The 21,972-nt window shown below is 31.3% G+C and overlaps 1 protein-coding gene across 2 annotated transcripts in view; it reads left to right on the top strand.

Moving 5' to 3' along the window:
* Positions 1 to 21,972, top strand: part of LOC113400929 (myosin-4) — a 125,411-nt gene that overhangs the window by 91,501 nt on the left and 11,938 nt on the right. For both annotated transcript variants that reach the window (XM_026640626.2, XM_026640627.2), the window contains 3 exons: positions 17,110 to 17,178; positions 17,408 to 17,485; positions 20,013 to 20,162. In XM_026640626.2, the coding sequence (XP_026496411.2) occupies positions 17,110 to 17,178; positions 17,408 to 17,485; positions 20,013 to 20,162 (297 nt within the window). The remainder of the gene's footprint in view (positions 1 to 17,109; positions 17,179 to 17,407; positions 17,486 to 20,012; positions 20,163 to 21,972) is intronic.

Raw genomic sequence — 21,972 nt, 5'->3', positions numbered from 1 at the left:
TATATATGAAACATAATATCTGTTTTTAATTCGCTTTTTTTAAGAAAATAAATTGAAATAACTAACGAATTATATTTCCAATTATATATTTATAAATTCGTCCTTATGTATATATTTATGTAACGAACAAAAAACTTGAATGTCAAAACCAGTGGTCAAAACCGTTTGACATTTCACCCAATGAAAATGCGCGTGCCATTCCGCTTTCACGAACATTGACAGCTGTCAAATTATGCAATCGAAGAGTTATTGCGAACACCTGCTATAATTACAACGTTACTTATATGAGGCAGATGTGTTACTTTTTATGATTACTGTAACTGTCGATGGAATTTTATATCTAAATAAAACTAGTTTTTGTCAGACTAATATTTTAATAGTTTTTTATATTCATATTTCGTTAATTAATATACTGTTGTGTTATCTCGGACGGTAATAAAATAAATAAAATTTTATTATATTATAAATAATTTTATATTTGTTGGTAATAATAAGTCATTGTTTAAATTTAGTGAAAATTAAAAAAAAACCTGTAAAATTGATTGTCAATTAAAAAAAAATTGTACTCGTGTAAAAGTTACTTCGATTGTACACGTGCAATCAAATCGATTCTATTCGATATCAATAATGATCGAGCGGTTCGTGTAACGGTTCCGCTCTACGCACGAGCTCAATGTATTATCTATAAAGAATGGATTGTGTACACAAGTCAAATAAAGTAAGGAAATATACATCGATTTTATATACAAACTTTAACAAAATAAAAATAATAAGATTTAATTTTTAATAATATAGAACTAAAGTAATTATTTTGAAATTAAAATGTTACAATTTGCAAAAGGGCCTTGATGTTATATTTTTAAGTAAGATTGGTGCTTTTAATATTTAAAAAAAATCTTAGGTAAGTGTCGTGAAACGAATATTTGAATTTTCATAAGGAAGTCATTTGATTGGTTCAATAATAAAATTAAAGATAGTGTTAATACAATAATATTATGAGTAAGTTAAAGTTGCAATTAAAATTGACGATACTTTTTGAAATAATACCAAGAGATAACTATCATTTATTTCAAGGACAAACAACTAATTAATTTATACAAATAATTATGAATTACAATAATAACACATATGTTATGACGTAGTAATTTTATGTTCAAAGCACATAAACGTCGCGCCAAATAGTGATCCTAAACCTCTAATAGCCCCGTGTGTTTTTTATGATATCATACCACCCAAGAATTGGTGAATTTAATGTTAAAAATAAAGAGTAAAGGTATGCTCTTATAACTTCTCGCCAGGGATATGCAATTATTTAGTTCTGACAAATATGAAACATAATCGGCTCCAATTGCATGTAAATTTATATTTAAAAAAGCATCTCCATGTTCCATTGCTGGTCTTTTCTACCGCTTAAAGAGTTGTAACCAAACAATTTGTTGTTGGTGCTCACTTCTGGTATTGGCCAAAGACATATTCGTTTCGATTTGGATGCATGTTCTTTGATACCTAAGTCGGCAATAACCAAGTTGGCATGTAAATTCGTTCCAATATTGGCATAAGTATTTTAACAAACATTGGCTTTTCATAGTGTATGTCATTAAAGACAGTTGTAGTTTATCGACTAAAATTACGATTTAAATATATATGTAACGATTATTTCCACCGGTAACATAAATCAAGCCTAGAATTACGAGTATTATGAGTCATTGAGTGGGTGTCAATTAATTCAAACGTTCATCATAGCATGTTGTAAAATTTCTAACACCATATTTAGTCATCTCTCTGATGATTACAGATTATACAACGAATTTCATTTCGATAATGTTTCATACGTTATCGTCTTTTCACTCCGCGTATTGTAGAATCGTAAATAGAGGCTTTGTAACCTCCTTTCTAGACATTACAGATACATTGATATTTGAATAAAAGTAAAATCTTATGCTTATATTATTATTCTCTTTTACTTCGTCATATTAGCTTAATTTATTCCGTTCTAGATTATTTTTATTCAATAAATATGTACATAGTCGTCTCACTTTTCGTTGGAATCAATAAGTTTATTTAAGGTTCAAATTTAATATAATTGTCAGTTAGGATTATTCTAGGATATTAATAAGAAGAGTTCTGTCGACTTATAATATTTTAATCATTTTAATAATATATAAATATTGCATTAAGAGTCTCAGGCTACTTACAAATAAAATTACTTCTATTAGCATACTACTTCAGTAAAATTTCACGTATTATAGGAATATTAATCTTAAGAGATGCAGGTTTATAAACCTAATTCTGAATACTAATAAAAATAACACAAAACTACGTAGATTTTATGAAGTTATATTATGAAGATTTATTGAACCTATAAACCAACCTATATATAAAATTACTATTATTGATTTGTAATTGCATTAGTCGACAATAATTCTCTATTGTGAATATTAATAAAATGAAAACATTCAGCGCCATCTATGATTTTACAAAATACTATACAGAATATATAATTTACAAGTTATTGGAATAACAAAATATAATTTGAATATATATTTTTTGAAGTTATGCTTCGTTTGGCGGTAAAACTACACGATGAAGTTGGTCGCTAAGGTCTTTTTCTTTTCTTTGCACCATATCTTATTTTGACATGTTTGTTTTATTACAAATTTAAGTTGAAATGTTTAAATTTTAAAGTTATTGGTATACTATGTTGTACTATGTATGCATTTAAACAGTTCGTCTGTAAAAAAACTCCTGTTCGGGCACTCTTCTAACTAGGACAAATCCGGGAAATTCCGGATGGTGAGCCTACCGTACCTTCGACGCACGCACTATATCGATGACACCATCTTGTCTACCAATGTATCTTAATACATTTTACATTGTAACAAAAGTGTCGCGTTGTCATCATTGGTTTGTCGTGAATCGTGATCCTATTGAATTTGGTAGTATTTTATCACCGGCTGCCTGATCTTCGTTGGGTATACTTTTTCTGTAGCTCGTAAAGTTTGATCATAGTTTTGCTGGTCTTGCAAATGTCCTAGTTAACTTAACGTCGTGCTTATTATTATTTTCTTGTCATTAAACTATGTTTCAAAAATATAAGTCATATGTAATGGAGCCGCGAAAATAAATATTCACAATATTATTTGCCAGTATGTATGGGCTCCAAATTGAATATAAAAATTAACAAGACCTACCTCGAAACGATTATACTTACGATTATGGCTTGACCGATAAACCTGAATGTCATAAGTACAAGTTCGATTCCCATGCGATAAACAATGGAACAGTTTTCAATTGTATAGTGTTTCACAAGCTGTCACTCGAAGCTGGAGACGTTGACAACTGAATGGTTTAATGCTTGTGTGATAACAAGCTCTCAGAATAATTACTGCTAATTTATCTTAAGTAAGCGGTGATGTTTTAAGATATTTTGGTCTATTTCACAGTCACAGTCTGTAAATTTCCCACCGCTGGGCTAAACCCTCCAAAGATGATAAGGTTTGGTACATATTCCACCAAATTACTTAACAAGACTTCGATTAGAATAAAAATTTAACTTAACACATAGTTATTTCTTGTATTGCGATCCCAAAAAGTAACGATTCATTTCATTATATATTTTAGAAAATGATTGATTATTCGATGACAGTATCATGTACACAGTGACAAAAATGTTGAAATAGAACATATAAAGTACTACTTAAAACCTCGTACACGTACAGCGATACTTAGTATTGGTTACAGGTGTTCCGGTATAAAGGGTGAGTGAGCCAGAGTAACTACAGCCACAAGGGATATGAAATCTTAATTCCCCAGCTTGCAAGGCGCATTTGCTTTCCCTATAGGAACAGATAATAATTTTTCTAGCGCCAATGTCTATGGGCGGTGGTTACTACTAAGTATCAGGTAGCATCATTGCACGTTCGCCTTTTACATAAAATAAAATTGTTTATTTGTAGTAATGGTGGTCGTAAACTCACTCAAAGAGAAAACCGAAAAGCCGATAAATTTGCTATTGCACCAAAATTTGTTAGCCCACTTTCGAACCTGTCCCAATCAGCGGTAATTTGACGTCACAGTGGTCATCCATCACGACAGACCGGACCGGGAACCGAGCGACAACCGGTCAGAACGGTAAACGTTAAGGGGAAGCAAAAAGTAGTAGCGAGTATTATTAATATAAATAAGTTTTATTTATTCGTTTCCCACTATGACATGGAACTTTCATATTTTATAAGTATGTTTTATATATAAGTTGTATGATTTCTACAGTAGGTACTACCTACATATTTTTCTAGCGAACGGTATACTAAAATTGATACATACATACTACTAATTGAATTCGCGGCTTTGCAAGCGCGAATTTTTAAAACTTTATAGCACACAAACCTTTCTCATACAAAGTTCAAACTCCCTTTTCAAATCCTTAAAGGATGGTTTTCGTGATAAAAGCTATGTCCATCCCCGGGACTCAAACCAAATTTCATCTACACCGGTTCAGCGGCTTAGGCACGAAGAGGTAATAGACAGAGTTACTTTCTGCATTTATAGTATTAGTAGGGATATCATATTAGTAGGGGTCTCAGCAAAATGAAATGTTTTCTTAAAATAAATCATAATAAATATATTTATTTCGTTAATAAGTTGTCACTTTAGAATATTAGTAACACGATAACAATTTATATGTTGAATAATTAATATTATAATTACGATAAAATTTATTAAAACAATGTAATTATGTTAAGAGTATAAACAATACCATAAACCATTAAAATATAGTTTTTTCTATGCAAAAACTAAGAAATATCTGTGGTGTAAAGTGATAATTTATATCTTATGTCAATATTTAGAATATTATTTTGTATCTTTGTATAAACAGCTGGTATTTACATATGAATAGACTTGCCCTTAATAACCGGAAAATATATCACGACTTCTGTTTTGCAAACAGGTTGTAACCAATCCCGATACATACAGAGTCTCTAGATCGATCGAAGATCGAAATGTCGACAGCACAAATTGAACGAATATTGTTAAAAAATCGATCAATATCAGTTGTGGACTGGTTTGACTAAAATCCATTGTTTATGCATATTTATTTAAATAATAAAAAATATTTTTTTGTAATTTCGTCCCCGTTCCATTGTGACAAAAATTTACGGATTCTTCCGTGTAATCTAGACCAAGACAAACAAGCCTCTTTCTTTCAACATTGTTCAATCAATTGAAACCTCATAAGCAAAACCTTATTCTACCTATCCGAAGCTTATTCAGCCATATATAAAAAATTCAAAATATCCGCTTTAATTTTTTTAAATAAGTATGATTTATTAGTCAATCCATAAATTTTTAACGTCACCGTCATTATATTGTTGAGAATTATCGATTTATTTATGAATGGGAAATTAAAATTGCCATAAATAAGTGCGCTCGACGGAGATGACAAGAGGAATGTGTCGGTAATCTTACAGTTATAAATGAATGATGGAATAAAACTTTTACATTTAACATAATGGACCGACTCAATAACACGCGTAAATTCGAATCTTGAACGATATGTAACGGAGCGTAAAAATGTGATCTATTGACAGTTATGACCGATAATTTCATTTAAATTGATGTTCTGGACGATAAAATAAGGAATATGGAACTTTCAACGATTATGTTCACTTCGTTTTTATATATACTTAATGGTAATCAGTTATCAGTTTTGTATTCGAACTCCAAAAGTCGGTAACTGTATTGAGTAGTTACAACATATTCCATAATAATTATTATTTTTTGTAAATCGAACACGATTTCGGAAGACGACATATACTCAATTGAAGTGTCGCCTTGTCATGAATTACTTCCTATGGCAAACATTTTAATCGAACTACGAAAAGTCGATAACTTATCGAAGCGTTACAACAAATTTTCTTCATTTTTATTTAATACGAGTTACTGTGTAACGAAAAAATATTAAGTAGGTACATACTTTTTTCATCGTAAGTGTAGCCCGTTGTCTTATTGTAGCAACCAAATTAAAGTGTCAATGGGGACACCATTGTATCTCTCCATAAGTAGGTAGAATTTTCGGCCGATTAATGGAACTTCGCTTTTCTTGGATAGGTCATGATAGAACTTCGTTATACTTGAAAATATTTATCATGACAATCTTGATCTTGACGTAACTCGTTCATGTATGAGTCATAAATCTAAGGGAATCGTGCTACCGGAAGCCTTTGCATTCTCACGTGTAGTTCTCCATCATTTTTGTCGCCTCGTAAGGATTCTTTGAGATTTCTCTCAGAAATATCGTATAACTTATCACATAAATCCGAGATTTCACATCTTTCTCGAAAGTTCTTTAAGTTATAGAGTTTTGTTATTGTTACTTTGTAAAAGATAAAAGGTGAGCATGTTTTTAAAGATAAAATTATGTCTTTTATGACTGTGTTGTTGCTTGAAAGGCCTTATAAAGCCTTTTTAGGTTTAATTAATGGTATATGATGTAACAATAATATTTTGAGTCGTGTTGGTAGTTATCTAAATGTCAAATAGCCGGCAAAAGAACACCGATTTAATGGGTAGTAAATACCCCTCGTCGCTTAATTGTGAATTGGATTTCTAACTGTTTACTTCGCCATCGACAGCCGGATGAATACAGCGGAGAATTATGTGGTGCTTTCGCGGATTCGAACTCCCGATCTTTGGTTCAATACTAAGTATTTCACTCACTGAGTCATACTACCAAAATCTTATTCGTATATGTTTTATAAATCATCAATAAAAAATATATATTTAAATAATTGCGTAAAGTTCATTGACCCGTAAACATTAAATAACAAAAGTAGGCTCTCTGAGGACCTTCGACCCTGCTTGCATCTCAGATCTAGCTAACGACAGATAGGTACAACATTTAGAAAGCTCTCGAGGATTGTGGGAATTTTGTTTGCAACATTTTGAAGAACTCAATAAATAAATTAAAAAGAAAATTATATTAAAGGTTTTATCGTCTAGCGTCACTATTGCTATTTATTATTATTAGGGACATTTGCGGTTTTTAAACTTAAACAAGTAAACTGGTGTCATGCTTATACTTCACTTAGAACTTAAACTGAGATAATAGTTGTTTTTTTTTGTTCATTTAACGATAATAGTGTACCGAATAGCTTTGACAAAACTACTTACACAGCGTGGCACTTAAACGTTCTCATATTTCAAAAGAGTTCTCAGCACCTATTTTTTATTTAAATGTAGCTCTTAGAAACACATTTTTATTCATATTATAAAAAAAATATTGATTCTTTTTTTAATCAACTTAGGATCTTATTAAATTGCGTTGTATTTTAAGTGTTTTAAAATTTGTAGGCGCGTCGTGTCTTAGCAAGCCAACTATGGTAACTGTTTCACGACTAAAGAATTTTTATTACTTCATTATATGAAGTACAATATGTTATTCAAGATCCATATTAAGATTAGGTAATTGTGGCTGATACTTTAGTTTTTTATATAAGTTCAAAATTGAATTTTAATGATATTATTTCAATTTTTACTTACTGATAGTGCAGAAATCAGTTAAGAATATTCTTATTATTGTTATATTTTTGAAAGTATAAAATATAATCAAGCACAACGTTTTTTAATGTAACATATACTTACATACACGCTAATCTAGAAGAGCTGAGTTGAACCGTTCTCTAGAACGCATGAATCTTAACTGAAGATTGCGGGATCACACACAGGCAAGCCTGACTGAATGTATTTTCATGTGCTTAATTCGTGTTTATAATTCATTTCACATGTTAGTCGGTGAAGGAAATAATCGTTTGGAATCCTGATTGTGTCGAATGACCTTTTGACACATGTGTATCTACAAACCTATATTAGAACGCGATGGAATAATTCAAAACTTCTTCTCCGAGATGACACACTTCTCTTACATACTGTTACATTAATATAAACTAATTATATAATAAATATAAATTAATTTCACAAATAAATTATAAATCTACAAAATATTATAGGTCATACATGATCAGCCAAAATAAAATTAAAAAAAATATCGCCTGACCATTTGTGTCGGCATTTATCAAATGATGTAATCCAATAATCGAACAAATATATTCGAATGAATGGATCAGAATTCGCAATGTCTGGTGAAAGTTGATGCGTCTTGCTCGACCCAAAACTATTTCCTACTTTAACTCATTTTTAGTAAACATGCGATTCTTAAATGAGGTTGCAATTTATTGTTATCAGATGATTTATTTTACGGCTATTTTAATATTAAATTTTCACTTTAAGTGCTCGTCTGGACGGTTTTACAAAAGCAATTTTATATTTAATATGATAAAATATTACGAATGAAACCCGAGTCTTGTCGCAATAAATGTAGTACGGTAGGTTTCTTTGTTCTTATAAATTATCTTTAAAATGGCAGAGAATGGTACCCCTAAATAGGTCAAAGGTCCTTGAATTGTCAGATTAGAACGTAAAATCGTCAACGTACTCTGAGCCAAACACAAACGCCTTTTTGATCGAGTACGCCTTCTGAGTTATAAAATCTAAGTGACAAAAGTCATATGATCTCAAATGATTAAAAATTGAGATATGTGCGTCAATTATAGGGAAATCGATTCAGTGAAACGGAAAAGTATTATTACAAAAGATTAAAAATTACCATCAGTGTTCCAAATTTAAATTAATTTGTATGTATATTTCTTGCCCATGTTAAAAAATTAAATTTCCCAATTCCTAAAATAAATACTCTTTTCTTGGGCATGTTATTCGTTACTATTATATATTGTCTTAATGAACAAAACATTAGGTTTTAATCAGTTTAATCCTTTTTAAATTAAACATTTATGAAAAATAGTTCGCGCAGTCCATTTTATAATCCTATCGTTTTCGTAATAAACTTAAAATGTTACGTGTAGAAATCACCAGTTGCTAAATATATTATATATGGGTCGATAACTATTACATGATTATATGAGTCGCTTTCATTAGATAAATCAATGAGCATGTTCATTTATAATGTTAAAATGTCAATGAGTTGGTTTTACAATTGTTAAATAAGGATCCGTAATTATCGTATTAGTAAAGCATCCTTTGGGTTTTAATATTAAAAGTTACTCTAATATAGGTAGGTTTAAGCCATCAGTTTGTAAATTTATACAGATCATAAACATAAGAAACTTATTACCTATTTCTTATCTTTAAATTTTTTTCATTTAACAAATTACATGCTAAAAAGTGATCGAGACTTCTAAAATAAATGCCTTAAGCAATATATATTGTGGAGTAATAGTGCAAAAATCTTTATTTTTTACAAAGGTCTTATTACACCACTGGTGACAGGATGGTTGGTTCATTTTCGTCTAGGTGATCGGAATTGCTTTTCAATAAATATCTAATCATTATGTAAATAAAGTTTAATAATATTATTATTAAAGCTGATTGATGAAAAAATAATTATATCTGTATATATTCTTTACAGCGTGCACGAATTATATTAAAACAATCTGCTTATTCTATATGTTTACATATTTTTTAGGTAACTAACGGTAACTTAAGTTAAGGTTGATATGTTTATCTTTTTTACGACCAACGGTAATCAGAAGTCGCGTGGTAATGCTATAACAATAAAATACAATAGCTCGTTACGATCAAAGAGACAAAACAGTCGGTTAGTTTATTATGTGAGTGGCACTTTCACACCATCTCACATATATATGTATATGTGATATGATATGTTTCGCAATAACACTACATAATTGAATATTCGCATAGAGCAATATTTAATGGAAATGGCACGTTGTACTCGCGTGTGTGACCAGTGGCTTTAATTGTTATAGCAGCTTCCAAAATATTAAGAATAGATTGCAAACATAATTTGTGTTTTTTGTGGAAAACTGTTTTAAATAAATGCCTTGAAAAGAAAATACTGATCGTGCTATTCTGTTTACTAAGTAAAGTCATCTAAATTTAACTAACATGTAAAATTTTAACTCCAAGGGAATGGTTCTAACTCTGCTTGAAATATTTGATTAACATTAAATAAAAATAATGGTATACTTTTATTCTTAAGAACAGTAGTTGTAAAATTAGGAATTATTTGAAAAAAATAATAAATAATTACAATTAGTGCAATAAGTAACACGGTGACTAATTTAAATTATTGTATGACTTCATTGTATTAAAAACTTAATGAATTAAAAAAAAATGGTTAAACCGTTTTGTAGCTACGATGCCATCAGACAGCCACATAGATACATAATTTTCTCATATCTCTCTTTTCGTATCGGGGTTTTAACCATCCACTGGTACACCACATCAACATATACATAATCTATTAACATATTCCACTTCTAATATCCACGTATACTCTTTGTACTAAATATTCTCAATCGAATTGAACATCCCTACTTGCGACGCGATTTGTAGAGTGACCATAAAGCAAAATTTATAAACGAACTTTTCTTATTCCAAATAAAGTTTAAGGGGTAGAATATTCAAAAATCATTTCGTAATAGATATAGATATGACCTAATTGAACCCTACTCGGAAAACATTATTTGCGACTCCAGAAGTATCGACTCAGACATAGTAACTAAACGTATCTCTACGTAGTATAAAACAAAGTCGCTTCCCGCCGTCTGTACGATAAGATTTTTCAAACTGTAAAACAAATCAAATCAAATCAAATCAAAAATCTTTATTCAATATAGAAGTGTTTACACTTGCTTATTGATTGTCAAAAATCTACCACCGGTTCGGAATTTAGCACCTCGGACCTGAGAAGAACCGGCGAAAGAAACTCAGCGGGATATTTTTTTTTTCCATGTTACATGTACAATAATAATTATATTTTAGTTATTTGAAACAGCCTGGAGGCGATCATTTCATTCCCAAGGTGTGCAGTCAACTAAAAAGTCATTAGTGTTGTAATATCCTTTAGCACACAAACGCTCTTTAACGATTCTTTTGAATTTTATAATTGAATAATTTTGAACGTTTTCTGGGATCCTGTTGTAAAAACGTATACATTGCCCCAAAAAAGAGTTACTAACCCTGTGTAATCGGGTACTTGGAGTAACAAGTTTATTCTTGTTCCTAGTGTTAATAGAATGTACGTCACAATTTCTGGGAAAATCGTTTATGTTTTTGCGTACATACATAACATTATCAAAAACAAATTGAGAAGCGACAGTCATTATTTTAATTTCTTTAAATTTATCTCTTAACGAATCTTTTGGGCCCAGGTTATAAATTGCACGAATAGCCCTCTTCTGCAGTACAAAAATAGTATTAATGTCAGCTGCATTACCCCAGAGTAGGATGCCATACGACATTATACTGTGGAAATAACTGAAGTACACAAGGCGAGCCGTATCCACATCAGTCAAAAGTCTAATTTTTTTTACCGCATAGGCTGCAGAGCTGAGTCTATTCGCCAACTTATTTATATGGAGTTTAACGGTTTTTAATGTTTTTTTCATCAATAAACAGAGTGATTAATGAGGAAGTTTATGTGAAGAATACATGCATATTATATTAGAGAAAAGCCGAGAATTTAAATTTTCATACCCGGAAAGAAGAACAACTTTTTATGTTTGTTCTTTAATCTAAAAGTTGTATATAAACTAAGGGTCTATCGTATCCGTATGAAGCCGGGACGGGTAGTTAGTATTTTATAAAGAATTTATAGTTAAATATTTACTTATAATAAGCTTTGTAACTGTATACTTTCTGTATTTACTTATGTACTGAGTAGAACTATTAATAAAATAATTATAATATTTTTAATTAATTTTACAAAGATACAAAAACATTACGAACAGGTTACATGTTAAAAGTAATCGAAATATTAGATATTTTTTAAGGCTTATGAAAACAATGTTTTAGTTTAGTGAAACATTTATGGTCACCACAGTAGCCCGTTAAGTGTCGTGGTCATATTCGTAGGTCAGTTCAGCGCGGGTCGAACTTTCCCATGCCTTTATTCTGACTTGATTTCTTATTCGTACATCATTTATCAAATTCTTTGTTGACTCACCAATAAAAAAATTAACATATATTTTCATACATGACATTAAATTTTAGTTCCCAAGTTTGCTGACATATTGATGATATAAAGAATGATTAATATTACTTAGAGTACCAATGCCTATGGCAGTAGTGACGACTTATCATCAGGAGGTTCATTTCTTGGTGGTAAGCTTTGTGCAAGCCCGTCTGGATAGTTACCACCCACTCGTCAGATATTCTACCGCCAAACAGCATTACTCTGTATTGTTGTGATCCGGTTTGAAGGGTGCGTGAGCCAGTGTAACTACATGCACAACGGGCATAACATCTTGGTTCCCAAGGTTAGTGGCGCATTGGCGATGTAAGGAATGGTTAATATTTTTTTAAAGCGCCATTGTCTATGACGGTGGTGACCACTTGCCATCAGGTGGCCCATATGCTCGTCCGCCAACCAATACCATAAAGAAGATGGTTCATTTGCCAGACAACAAAAAGAATGTTGACAATTTTTGCATAAATTGTTTAAATTGCCTCCTGTGCTCTCAGTTACAATTTATTATAATTATTAAAACTTTTTTTTTCTGTCAAAAATTACATAAAATTTACTTTTACTAAACATTAAATACAACACTAGACTTAAATCTATTACTTCTAAATAGAAGCAAGTTCGTTTTTATCTTTTATCGCTCATTTCTAAAAATTGTGTTCTTTGAACTAACAATTTATTTCACCTGAAAGGTGAACTTTATATATAAAAATCACCAATTTTTGCCGTCTATCGATATCTAGCGCGGCGCCACTTGCATTTACATTCCGATTTATTATCATCGATATTCAAACAAAGTCCTAGGTATTGCGGAATTTGCGTTGTTACGATACTGCTTGAAATATTACGTCAAGTGAAATATCGCTATTTATCGTGTCTCGTTGATTTATATTAGGCGATTACCGATTGCAATGAATGCGCTTATTTAATTTATAACGGTACAAACTTGCAGTAGGTATTTGTTAATTCAATTAAGAAATATGTGTTGGATAATGTTGTATGGATATTTGTAATTTTAAATAAGGGACGAAAGAATCTTATTCCTTTTAAATTTACCTAGAAGTCAATAGAAGACACAAAAATGATTCACATGGTGCACATTCAAGCAAAGCAAGAATTTGTAATATGAACTTAGAATACTTGCACTTGATATAAAATTATAAATATAGCTAAAAAAAAAACATGATTTCCGTTAAAATGAAAATAACAAAAACGTCAAAACGTAATTTATTTCGTCATATTTCAAAGTGCCAATCAATAGTAAGATTTATGCTAGATATAAACAAAGTGAGCACATCGCGTCTGTACCAAGCAAGTCACGGCTAGCTATTAACAACAGCTTGGGAACTGGGGCAAGTGAGCGCGATCCACAAACAGCCCGCGGACTATAGTCTAAAGGATAATTCATTTGTGATATACCGTCTCGCCGCTGGCACACTTCATTGGATACCCTACGCGGAAGTCCAGATAAAATATTTAGAAATTATATTAATACTACCATATCGAGGCCTTCTTTTGTTGAATTAATGAACTTATATTGAGTTAATTTTTAGTATTGTTCCGATATACGATACGATGTTTAAAATAGAGAAATCAATTTTCGAATATGTCGAATTCAAAAAGGTTTTTAATCTAGAGAGCTGCATTTGGCTTTTGTTGCGATTCATTTACAGATCCATTACCGTCTTTACCATAGGGTTAATGGGGCACGTGCCCAGGGCCCCCATCCTGAGAGGGCCCCGAAGAACCAACAATTTCTTTCACACGTTTGTTCTCACGTTGACTGCTATGTATATTTTCGAATGTGCTATATTTGTAAGAAATAACTAACATATTTATCAAAAAGGCTATAGAATAGCCATAAGATTGTACAACTAATCAGATTCCTACGAATGTACGAAAATTACCGCATCGTTTATTTGAAACTATACTTAAGGCCTGGCCCAAAGCAAATTATTTGTACATGGTAGTATATGCCCCAGCATAGCTTGAGACGGCTCTGTACAGATCAGCTATCACGTATTGGATCACAATAGCCGGGTTTCATGCCGTCGCAGCCGGTACTCCGATAGCAATACTATAAAGAACAATAAATAGTGAAAGTGTGTTTAGTTCAAGAATTTCGATGGAATCAATGAAGAAATTCCATTAAATTCGGATCACGTATACCTGAATACTTTCGTTGCCAAGATGATAATGTAGACTCAATACGAGACTCGACTCTTTATTGTTTTCAATGGACAATTAATATCCTATTGCCTACCTAATGATTACCTCGTTGGTCTTGTGGGGAATGGTTAATATTTCTTACAGTATAAATGTCTATGGGCAGTGGTGACCACTTACCATCAGGTAGCCCATTCGCCTACATTTGTTATATATAAGAAACAGCTTATAAGCCTGCATATCTCGAGGTCCTGAGTTCAAACACCGCGTTGCGTTTACAGTCCTAATTTATTTATTTTCAGAAATCAGAGTAGAAGCAGAAGTAGAAGTGTTAACTCTTCATGATTTCGGATGAAGTTGCTAGAGTTAACACTCTGTATTTCAGAATGCAAGTAATGCCTATATTCCTGCACTAGGAAATCCTGAGCGTTTTCATCCAATTATAAGAGTGCTAGGAAAAGAGAGTGGAGCTGTGCGCACACAGAATCAGACAAAAGACCGAACCGAGGAATACGTCTTCAATGTTTTGTTTATGAATTATCGAATACCGGTAACGAGTACCTATCAGTGGTGTCGAGATGAATTAGAGAACATTAAATATGCTGTTCTACTAGTGACCTATGTTTCACGACTCGGGAGTCTTTCTCGATTATTGAATGTTCGAATCGTATCTGTGTGATTTACATTAGATATTACAAGGATACGATTGCGATTCGAATAATTCGATGTGACATTTTGATTGCGAAATCAGTTGAGACGTCACGACGTTTTATTATTGTGCTGATTGGTCATTCCGAGAAAATAGTTAGGCAGTGTTTCATCAACTACACAAACATAAGTAGTGGGTCGAACCACTAAAAGATTTTGATTAAACAATATTTATGATACTTAAAAAGTAAGAGAGTGCCTTACTTGAAGAGCTTAAATACTTGACAAGAATAAAATACATTAATTCATCAGAGATCAAATATTAACGAAGTTTTTAAAATGGTTCTATAACATAAAGCCTTTGTTTTTATTCCTTCTTTACAACTTATTAACCTTTATGTATAAAAATATGTATAATAATCACAAAAACTCACGAATAATGTACTTACAGTACATCACAATGTAATCGTGTCGTGTTCCAACTATGAATGTGCGGATTCCTTGATACTGATCAATATTTGATCAGCGAAAGCCAATTGAAAGGCAAGGAGGGTCATCGCGATAGTACAAACAGACAGACGGGATCTATCTTGCATTGTATGTACAGAAATATCTCGATTGATTAAAAGCTATGCAACCGATTTATACTATAAAATATCTCCTCAGTTTCTTTATGGATGGAGCAATAGTGTAGACGGTGAAGACAGGAGTTTTAGTTCGTCTTGATCCGTTTCGTCTATTCATTGTTGTACAATATGAGACACAAAAGTAATAGAACGAATATCAAAGGTTTTGTTCTATTACTTTTGTGGCTCATGCCTAAGGTATCATTTTTCGATCCTTATTATTCTGTAAATGGTAGTGCCTTCAAAAGATAAAATACTCATAAATGACCTTTGAAAAATACGAGGAAAAGAAAGTAAGTTCAACAAATATAGTTTCATAAGTCTCGTAATAAGTGTTACATAATTATATTTCATTTCACTTACGTAATAGTAAAAAGTAAAATATAATCAAAATATAATTTGAAGTAAATACAGAAAATAAATAAACATCAAAGTAACTTCGTTGACTGTCGGTACTAATCTAGGTATACTATAAAGTTCGTCCCATCTATAAGAATGGTGACGAATAAAACTAAATAAAAAAGGACACCAAAACGCTACTAAAATGTAACAATTTGTTCTAATTAAATTTGATCAAACTCATCCTAAATTTTTGCTGTCTGAAAACAAAACCATGCAAGCAATTTAAAAAAAAATCTTTGAAACGAAACAAAATATACACCAAAAGCACTCGACAATACACCTGTGCACGTGGTGACTTGGATATTTTGGAAACAAAATCTTGATACTTTTCGACACCATCGGTATTATATACCAGCAATATTTTCCATCCACATTTTCCAATTCTTTATACACTTAAAATTTCCCTAGAAAGTTAACCAGCCCAGTGTTTGCGGTGAACACATTGCGGGTCCCGTTTATGAAATTACCATCTTCGGCCAAACTGCCTTTCACCTGTTTTAAGCTTATCACAACAAAAGTTTATTTCTATTAGTGGTTATCGTAGTTATTAGCGTTTTAATTATGAATATATAATAGATATTCACTTGCATTTAAAATTATTTATTGATAAAGTTAACAACACTCAGATCTGTAATCGTTTTCCTGACAAAACTGAACACTGGTACTACGAGAGTATCACCAGTGTTCAGTTCAGTAGAGAAATCCTTACCTTAGTTATGCGCTTCTTTGCAAGGGTAATGATGTCATTAATTGTAATTCCACTGGCTCACTTATCCTGCAAAATGAAACTCAGAATATGTAATTTACTATACATATATTCACGGTGGAATAATTAATAAGAGACGAGTAACCTCCCAAACAATCCTGCATAAGTCTTATTTCGTAAATAGTACACCTATGTATGTCACGTTTGTTAACGAGGCATACACAAGTTATATACCTCTCTGTTACAGTTTCATTATATATATTGCCAATAATTATGGAATAATAATAATGTTATGGAATGCTTGTATAATTTTATGAGGTACATTTATAAGTTAATAAAATAAATTACAAACCGGGAAACATGCAATGACAATCGTTTACTTAACAGGTTTTGTTACATAGTTTATATGTATCGCAATTTATATTAATCTGTGATTATCATAATATAATATATAGAGTTATTGAAGTACTTAATCAAGTTATAATATTATTATTTTGTTTCAGGCTAAAGAGAAGAGCAACCGAGAAGGTTTGAAAACAGATATACAACATCGAAAAGAAAGCTTCTATCGGGTGAGATATCTTGTTTATAAAACAATTTTATTATTACATGGTTCTCACTTGTATCTGACGTGAAAAAAAGATATGGTGAATTAGAGGTGCGCCTTTTTATGTTTTTTTTTCTTTTGTAAAACGTCACGTATACATGCGATGTCCTCGAATGTGAAGTAAATACGATTTATTTTTAAAGTATTACATTAGAGTCCTATGTTAAAAGTGACTAATAAAAAATATTTTTAAGGAGGCCCCGTCGGACGAAGATTCCGCGGTGTCTTCCGCGCCCGCCTCCCTCTCTCCTCAACCGCTCAACGATATGTGGGTAAGTATCACAGAATAACATTGTCATCGAGTTTAGTAAGTGATCGTACAAAGTGCAAAACTATATGTATATTATTATAAACAAATATGTAATATATACTTACTTAAACCTAACTCTTTAAAAATTTCTTAAGGTAAAATCATTGTTACGAACATACAAAAAAGATGTATGATACTCTTATATACATTTCAATCACACTGTACGCTAATACTGCAATAACAATAAATCACTCTCTACGTTTTTCTTTTTTACCCATTATTACTTAAATATGAATTGTTAATTCAATGAAAAAGTCTTATTATACTCTCTAACCTACAATCAGTGCTGGGTTACTAAATTAATCACAAACTGCATTTGGTGGCTGAGCAATGCAAAGATAAAAGTTTAAAAAAAAACTCTCCAAAAGGATCACAAATTTTGTCATACGACTTAAAGCGCGGGAGGTGTCGATATCCTTCCCAGGGGCTCGAAACAATCTCTACATCAAATGCCATCTAAATCGGTTTAGCTGTTTAAGCGTGAAGAGGTAACAGATAGTGTTACTTTCGCATTGATAATATTAGTATAGATTTATTGCCAAGAACACGTATTGTTTTATCTAAGTCGGTTAAGTAGTTTCTAAGTTACGTTATAGTAACGCAGCTTACATTAACGCAGCTGACATCCGTCCGTTTCCCATTATCTTAAGTTATAACTATTTGACACACAATATTCATCCTTATGAAAATAATCATTAATTTTAAACGTCTTAAAAATTAAGATTACAATTAATACTTTCCAGTAAAAAATGTACTTTCTTATACGACTTAAAAAAAGGTTTAAAAAGGTTTGTATGATAAAATTGGTTGACACTGATGGGTTATAATAATGAATACTTTTCCTATTGATTATACATATATCCATGTGATTATATCTATGCATATAGGTTAGTAGTTATGATATTATAAGATATCATTTAAACCTACCTTTTAATTAGATGAATTTTTGGTCTTATGTATAATCCAAATTTTATAGAAATATTTTGTAAATATATTTCATTCTATCTATAGTCACTAATTGTATGTCTAGTTATATATACGTTAATATATATAAAAAATGGTGTCACAGATCTAAAAAGCAAACTTTTGTTTGTGTTTGTAAAAGAAAAAAGTATCCAAACAAACTATGAAAATATTATTATTTAATTAAGATTCATCGAAACATCGTTTTCAATAACGAAAGACTGAACCTGTATCATTATAATTTTGTACCATTTTGGAATGGATAGAATATTTCTAGATAGAATCAATTACTTAACATTTCTTTCTGCGCTAGTGAATAAAGTCTGTAAGATTATGCTCAAAACAATAAGGTCGTGTTACAAGAAGTCTGGTCTCAATTACACAATTATAACTTAATTAATTTAATAACAATTGTAACGAGTAATATTTATCAATCTCCAGTTTCGACTGTAGTTTGCATATTTTAAATAAAGTACTTTTGGGTAAAATGAATATATCTGTTTTTTTTTTACTGAAATTCATTGCTTCTGTAAAATCGTTTGGAGTATTTTTTTCGTATTGTTTTTTTTTTAAGTATATTAGCAATGCCCAATGTTTTAGGATATTAAAATTGTTTTAATTTACCACGCCAATTAAGCGTAAATTTGTAGTATTGGGGTCGAATAATACCCAAGAGATCAAGATAGAATCTTCAACTAATAATAATAAGCGGCTCAAAATTTATTGGTGATATTTTAAATTAATATGGATCTATCTTAATATGTAATGTTGACTAGATGTGAGGAATTCGGAACCTCATGGCCTTGAAATATCACAAGAGCATCGCTCACACCGCTAATGTCATTATTGCGATATGAGCATGTCACCCACTAAACTATTGGCGCTTGTATCTTGCGTCACTGCTCCATTGTTGTGTAGGATGACAACGCCGAAGTGGAATTATAAGAAAAAAATACTTAAATATTAAATTTCTCATATTAAAAATATATATTTTAGTAAATGTTTTTGTGTTTGAGCGCACGCTTTAAAGACAGTATCTACCAGTCCGATTAAAAAAAATATTTTTCCGTTAGATAGCCCCAGTCGAGAAAGGTTATGAGCTATGTAATTTCTCCCTTCGATCCAAAGGGACGTACGATAGCAGTAAATAGTGAAACTACGCGACCAGCTTGTACCATATAATCGAAATTGAACAATAATTGTTATCTTATAATTGTACAGTTAGCATAATTAATTCGCGTAACCTTTTCCCACGTGCTTGGTCGATGATGGCTCTTAATTAAAATCCTTTTATTGGCTTTTACGACACTCATTGGTTAGATTTGCTTGGCTCTATTTTATTCAATACAATTCGCACAGTCTAATTACACACTACAGAGGAAAATGGTTAATTATTTTTTAAATTAAGCAACGTATACTGATTAGAGAGTATTTGCATTTATGAATTAAATCGTAGCATAAATCACACCTTTAGAAAGTCTCCAACCTTGAATGTCCCGTGCTAATCGACATCACGGTGCCCTCAGTCATGCGGGCAGTGCCGGAGCGCGGCGGAGCGGGCGGCGGCGGCGGCGCGCGAGTGCACGCGGCTCGCGGACGCGCTGCGCGACGCTCGCGACCAACTCGAGCTCATGGAGTTCAGACTACTCGAGCTAGAAGACGCCAGCCCTGATAAGGTATGATCGAGATGTGCAGTGTGTTTGTTTTTAAAGTTTTGTGACATGTGCTTTAAAAACAAAATAAGTGTTTATCGGTTTTTGTGATGAAATGTATTGATTTTTTTAATTTTTAATTCTGTGACGATTTTATTTTTCATTAAGAAAAGTTTAAATGTTTATTATCAAAAACGTATGTGATTTATTAAAACAACAAATATATTCAGTTAAATTAAATAAAACAGATAATATATTATTTAATCTCATACTACTTTTTTTTAAAGCAACTTTATTATTGTCATTAGAGGCCATTGTTTAAATAAGTGATTTGTTCAATAAACCTCTACGTTGAAGGTTTTGACCGTCGAAGCGATAACTGCGTAACTAGGTAGTTATTTGTATAAACTTGGATATTTTAGCTGATCATTTGTTAGGTAATCTAAAATCTTAAGAATTACAATAAACCCAGATTTCACTTCAGCCAGATTTTGTGCTAAGATTTTAATATCATTCAAGTTTTAATTCACATATGTATATTTCATTGTTATTATTTATTGTCATTATTTGTAAATTGTTACTAATAAACTATAACAAGCGGTTCCTTGGCTCATTGGTTAAGACGTTACAGGAAATATCGATATTTAAATTAATAATTACTTAAATAATGATCAAACAAGAGTCCTATAAAATTAAGTTCTATTAAGAAAAGTGTCAACAAATGGCACACTATACAGCCAAAGCCATTGGCAAAATATCATTTTCCGAATTTTATTAAAGTGGCCTATATGATACGGTCCATTTTCTTGTCACTCAGTACATTCAATCTCGTAAGGTGATTCAACAAGTGCTTCTGATACTAAACAAACCAAATATACAAAGCGTTCGTCATCCTTACTTCCTGCAAGACCTGCATATTTAATACGTTACAGCTGTTGTGTACCTTATGGGGAAACTATTTCTACTAACGTCAAGTGAATAGAATTAATCTTGAAGCAATTTTATAATGGAATAATACTAGTGTTCCCTCTGATTATTGTTTTATCAATGCTACATGTTTGCTCCTCGGTTGAAATTAAATTGTTTTTACTTTTAACCAATTTTTTAATATCTTTGATTAGTTTCGCTTTAACACAGTTTCAAGAGTCGTGGTAACTTCAAAATCGTAATCTCGATTTAAATATACATACCTTCATTCGTATTATCTGATATATATGTAAGTATATATAAAGTCTCATTGCTATGTGTACTTGAAATCTTGGTAAGATTAAAATAATCACATGCTATTTTATAATAGTCGGCAGGTGTTAGTATTATTATTACTCTTTTTCTTTAATGAATAAATAAAATTTATGATTTTTCTATGTTCGTTCGCTATGCGTTATTAATTCGTTCATGCGATTGTGATAAAACTTAGGTAAGACGTTCGACGAAAAAATCAAGCGACAACTTTTTTTTTTAATTTCTTAATACATATTTTTCCCTTCATAAGCATTTCATTCAAGCCCTTATTCTACGCTTGCGACGCCCGTTCGGGTAGTTAGTATACAATAAAAAGCCAATTGTATTGATTTATGACTTAAACATGATTGATCTGTTATTATTTCTTACATTGTGAACAAAATTAAGAGGATATTAAAGTTCATGTTGTCTATATCGTGTATCTAGATCGATTGAAAATCTTAGTCTGAAATCCGACAAATTAGGTATATAATCTACATATTTGTAATTATTTATTTCTCCACGAGGTTTCGCGTCCGTGCCTTTTTGTATTAAATGTGTATAGCTTCGTTATACTCTTATTAACAATGAATTGTTTATAACGCCTTATAGT

The sequence above is a fragment of the Vanessa tameamea genome, chromosome 11, assembly GCF_037043105.1.
Source record: "Vanessa tameamea isolate UH-Manoa-2023 chromosome 11, ilVanTame1 primary haplotype, whole genome shotgun sequence".
NCBI classification, from domain to species: domain Eukaryota; kingdom Metazoa; phylum Arthropoda; class Insecta; order Lepidoptera; family Nymphalidae; genus Vanessa; species Vanessa tameamea.
Note: the sequence above shows the minus strand (reverse complement) of the source record. Positions and strands in the feature narration are given on the sequence as shown.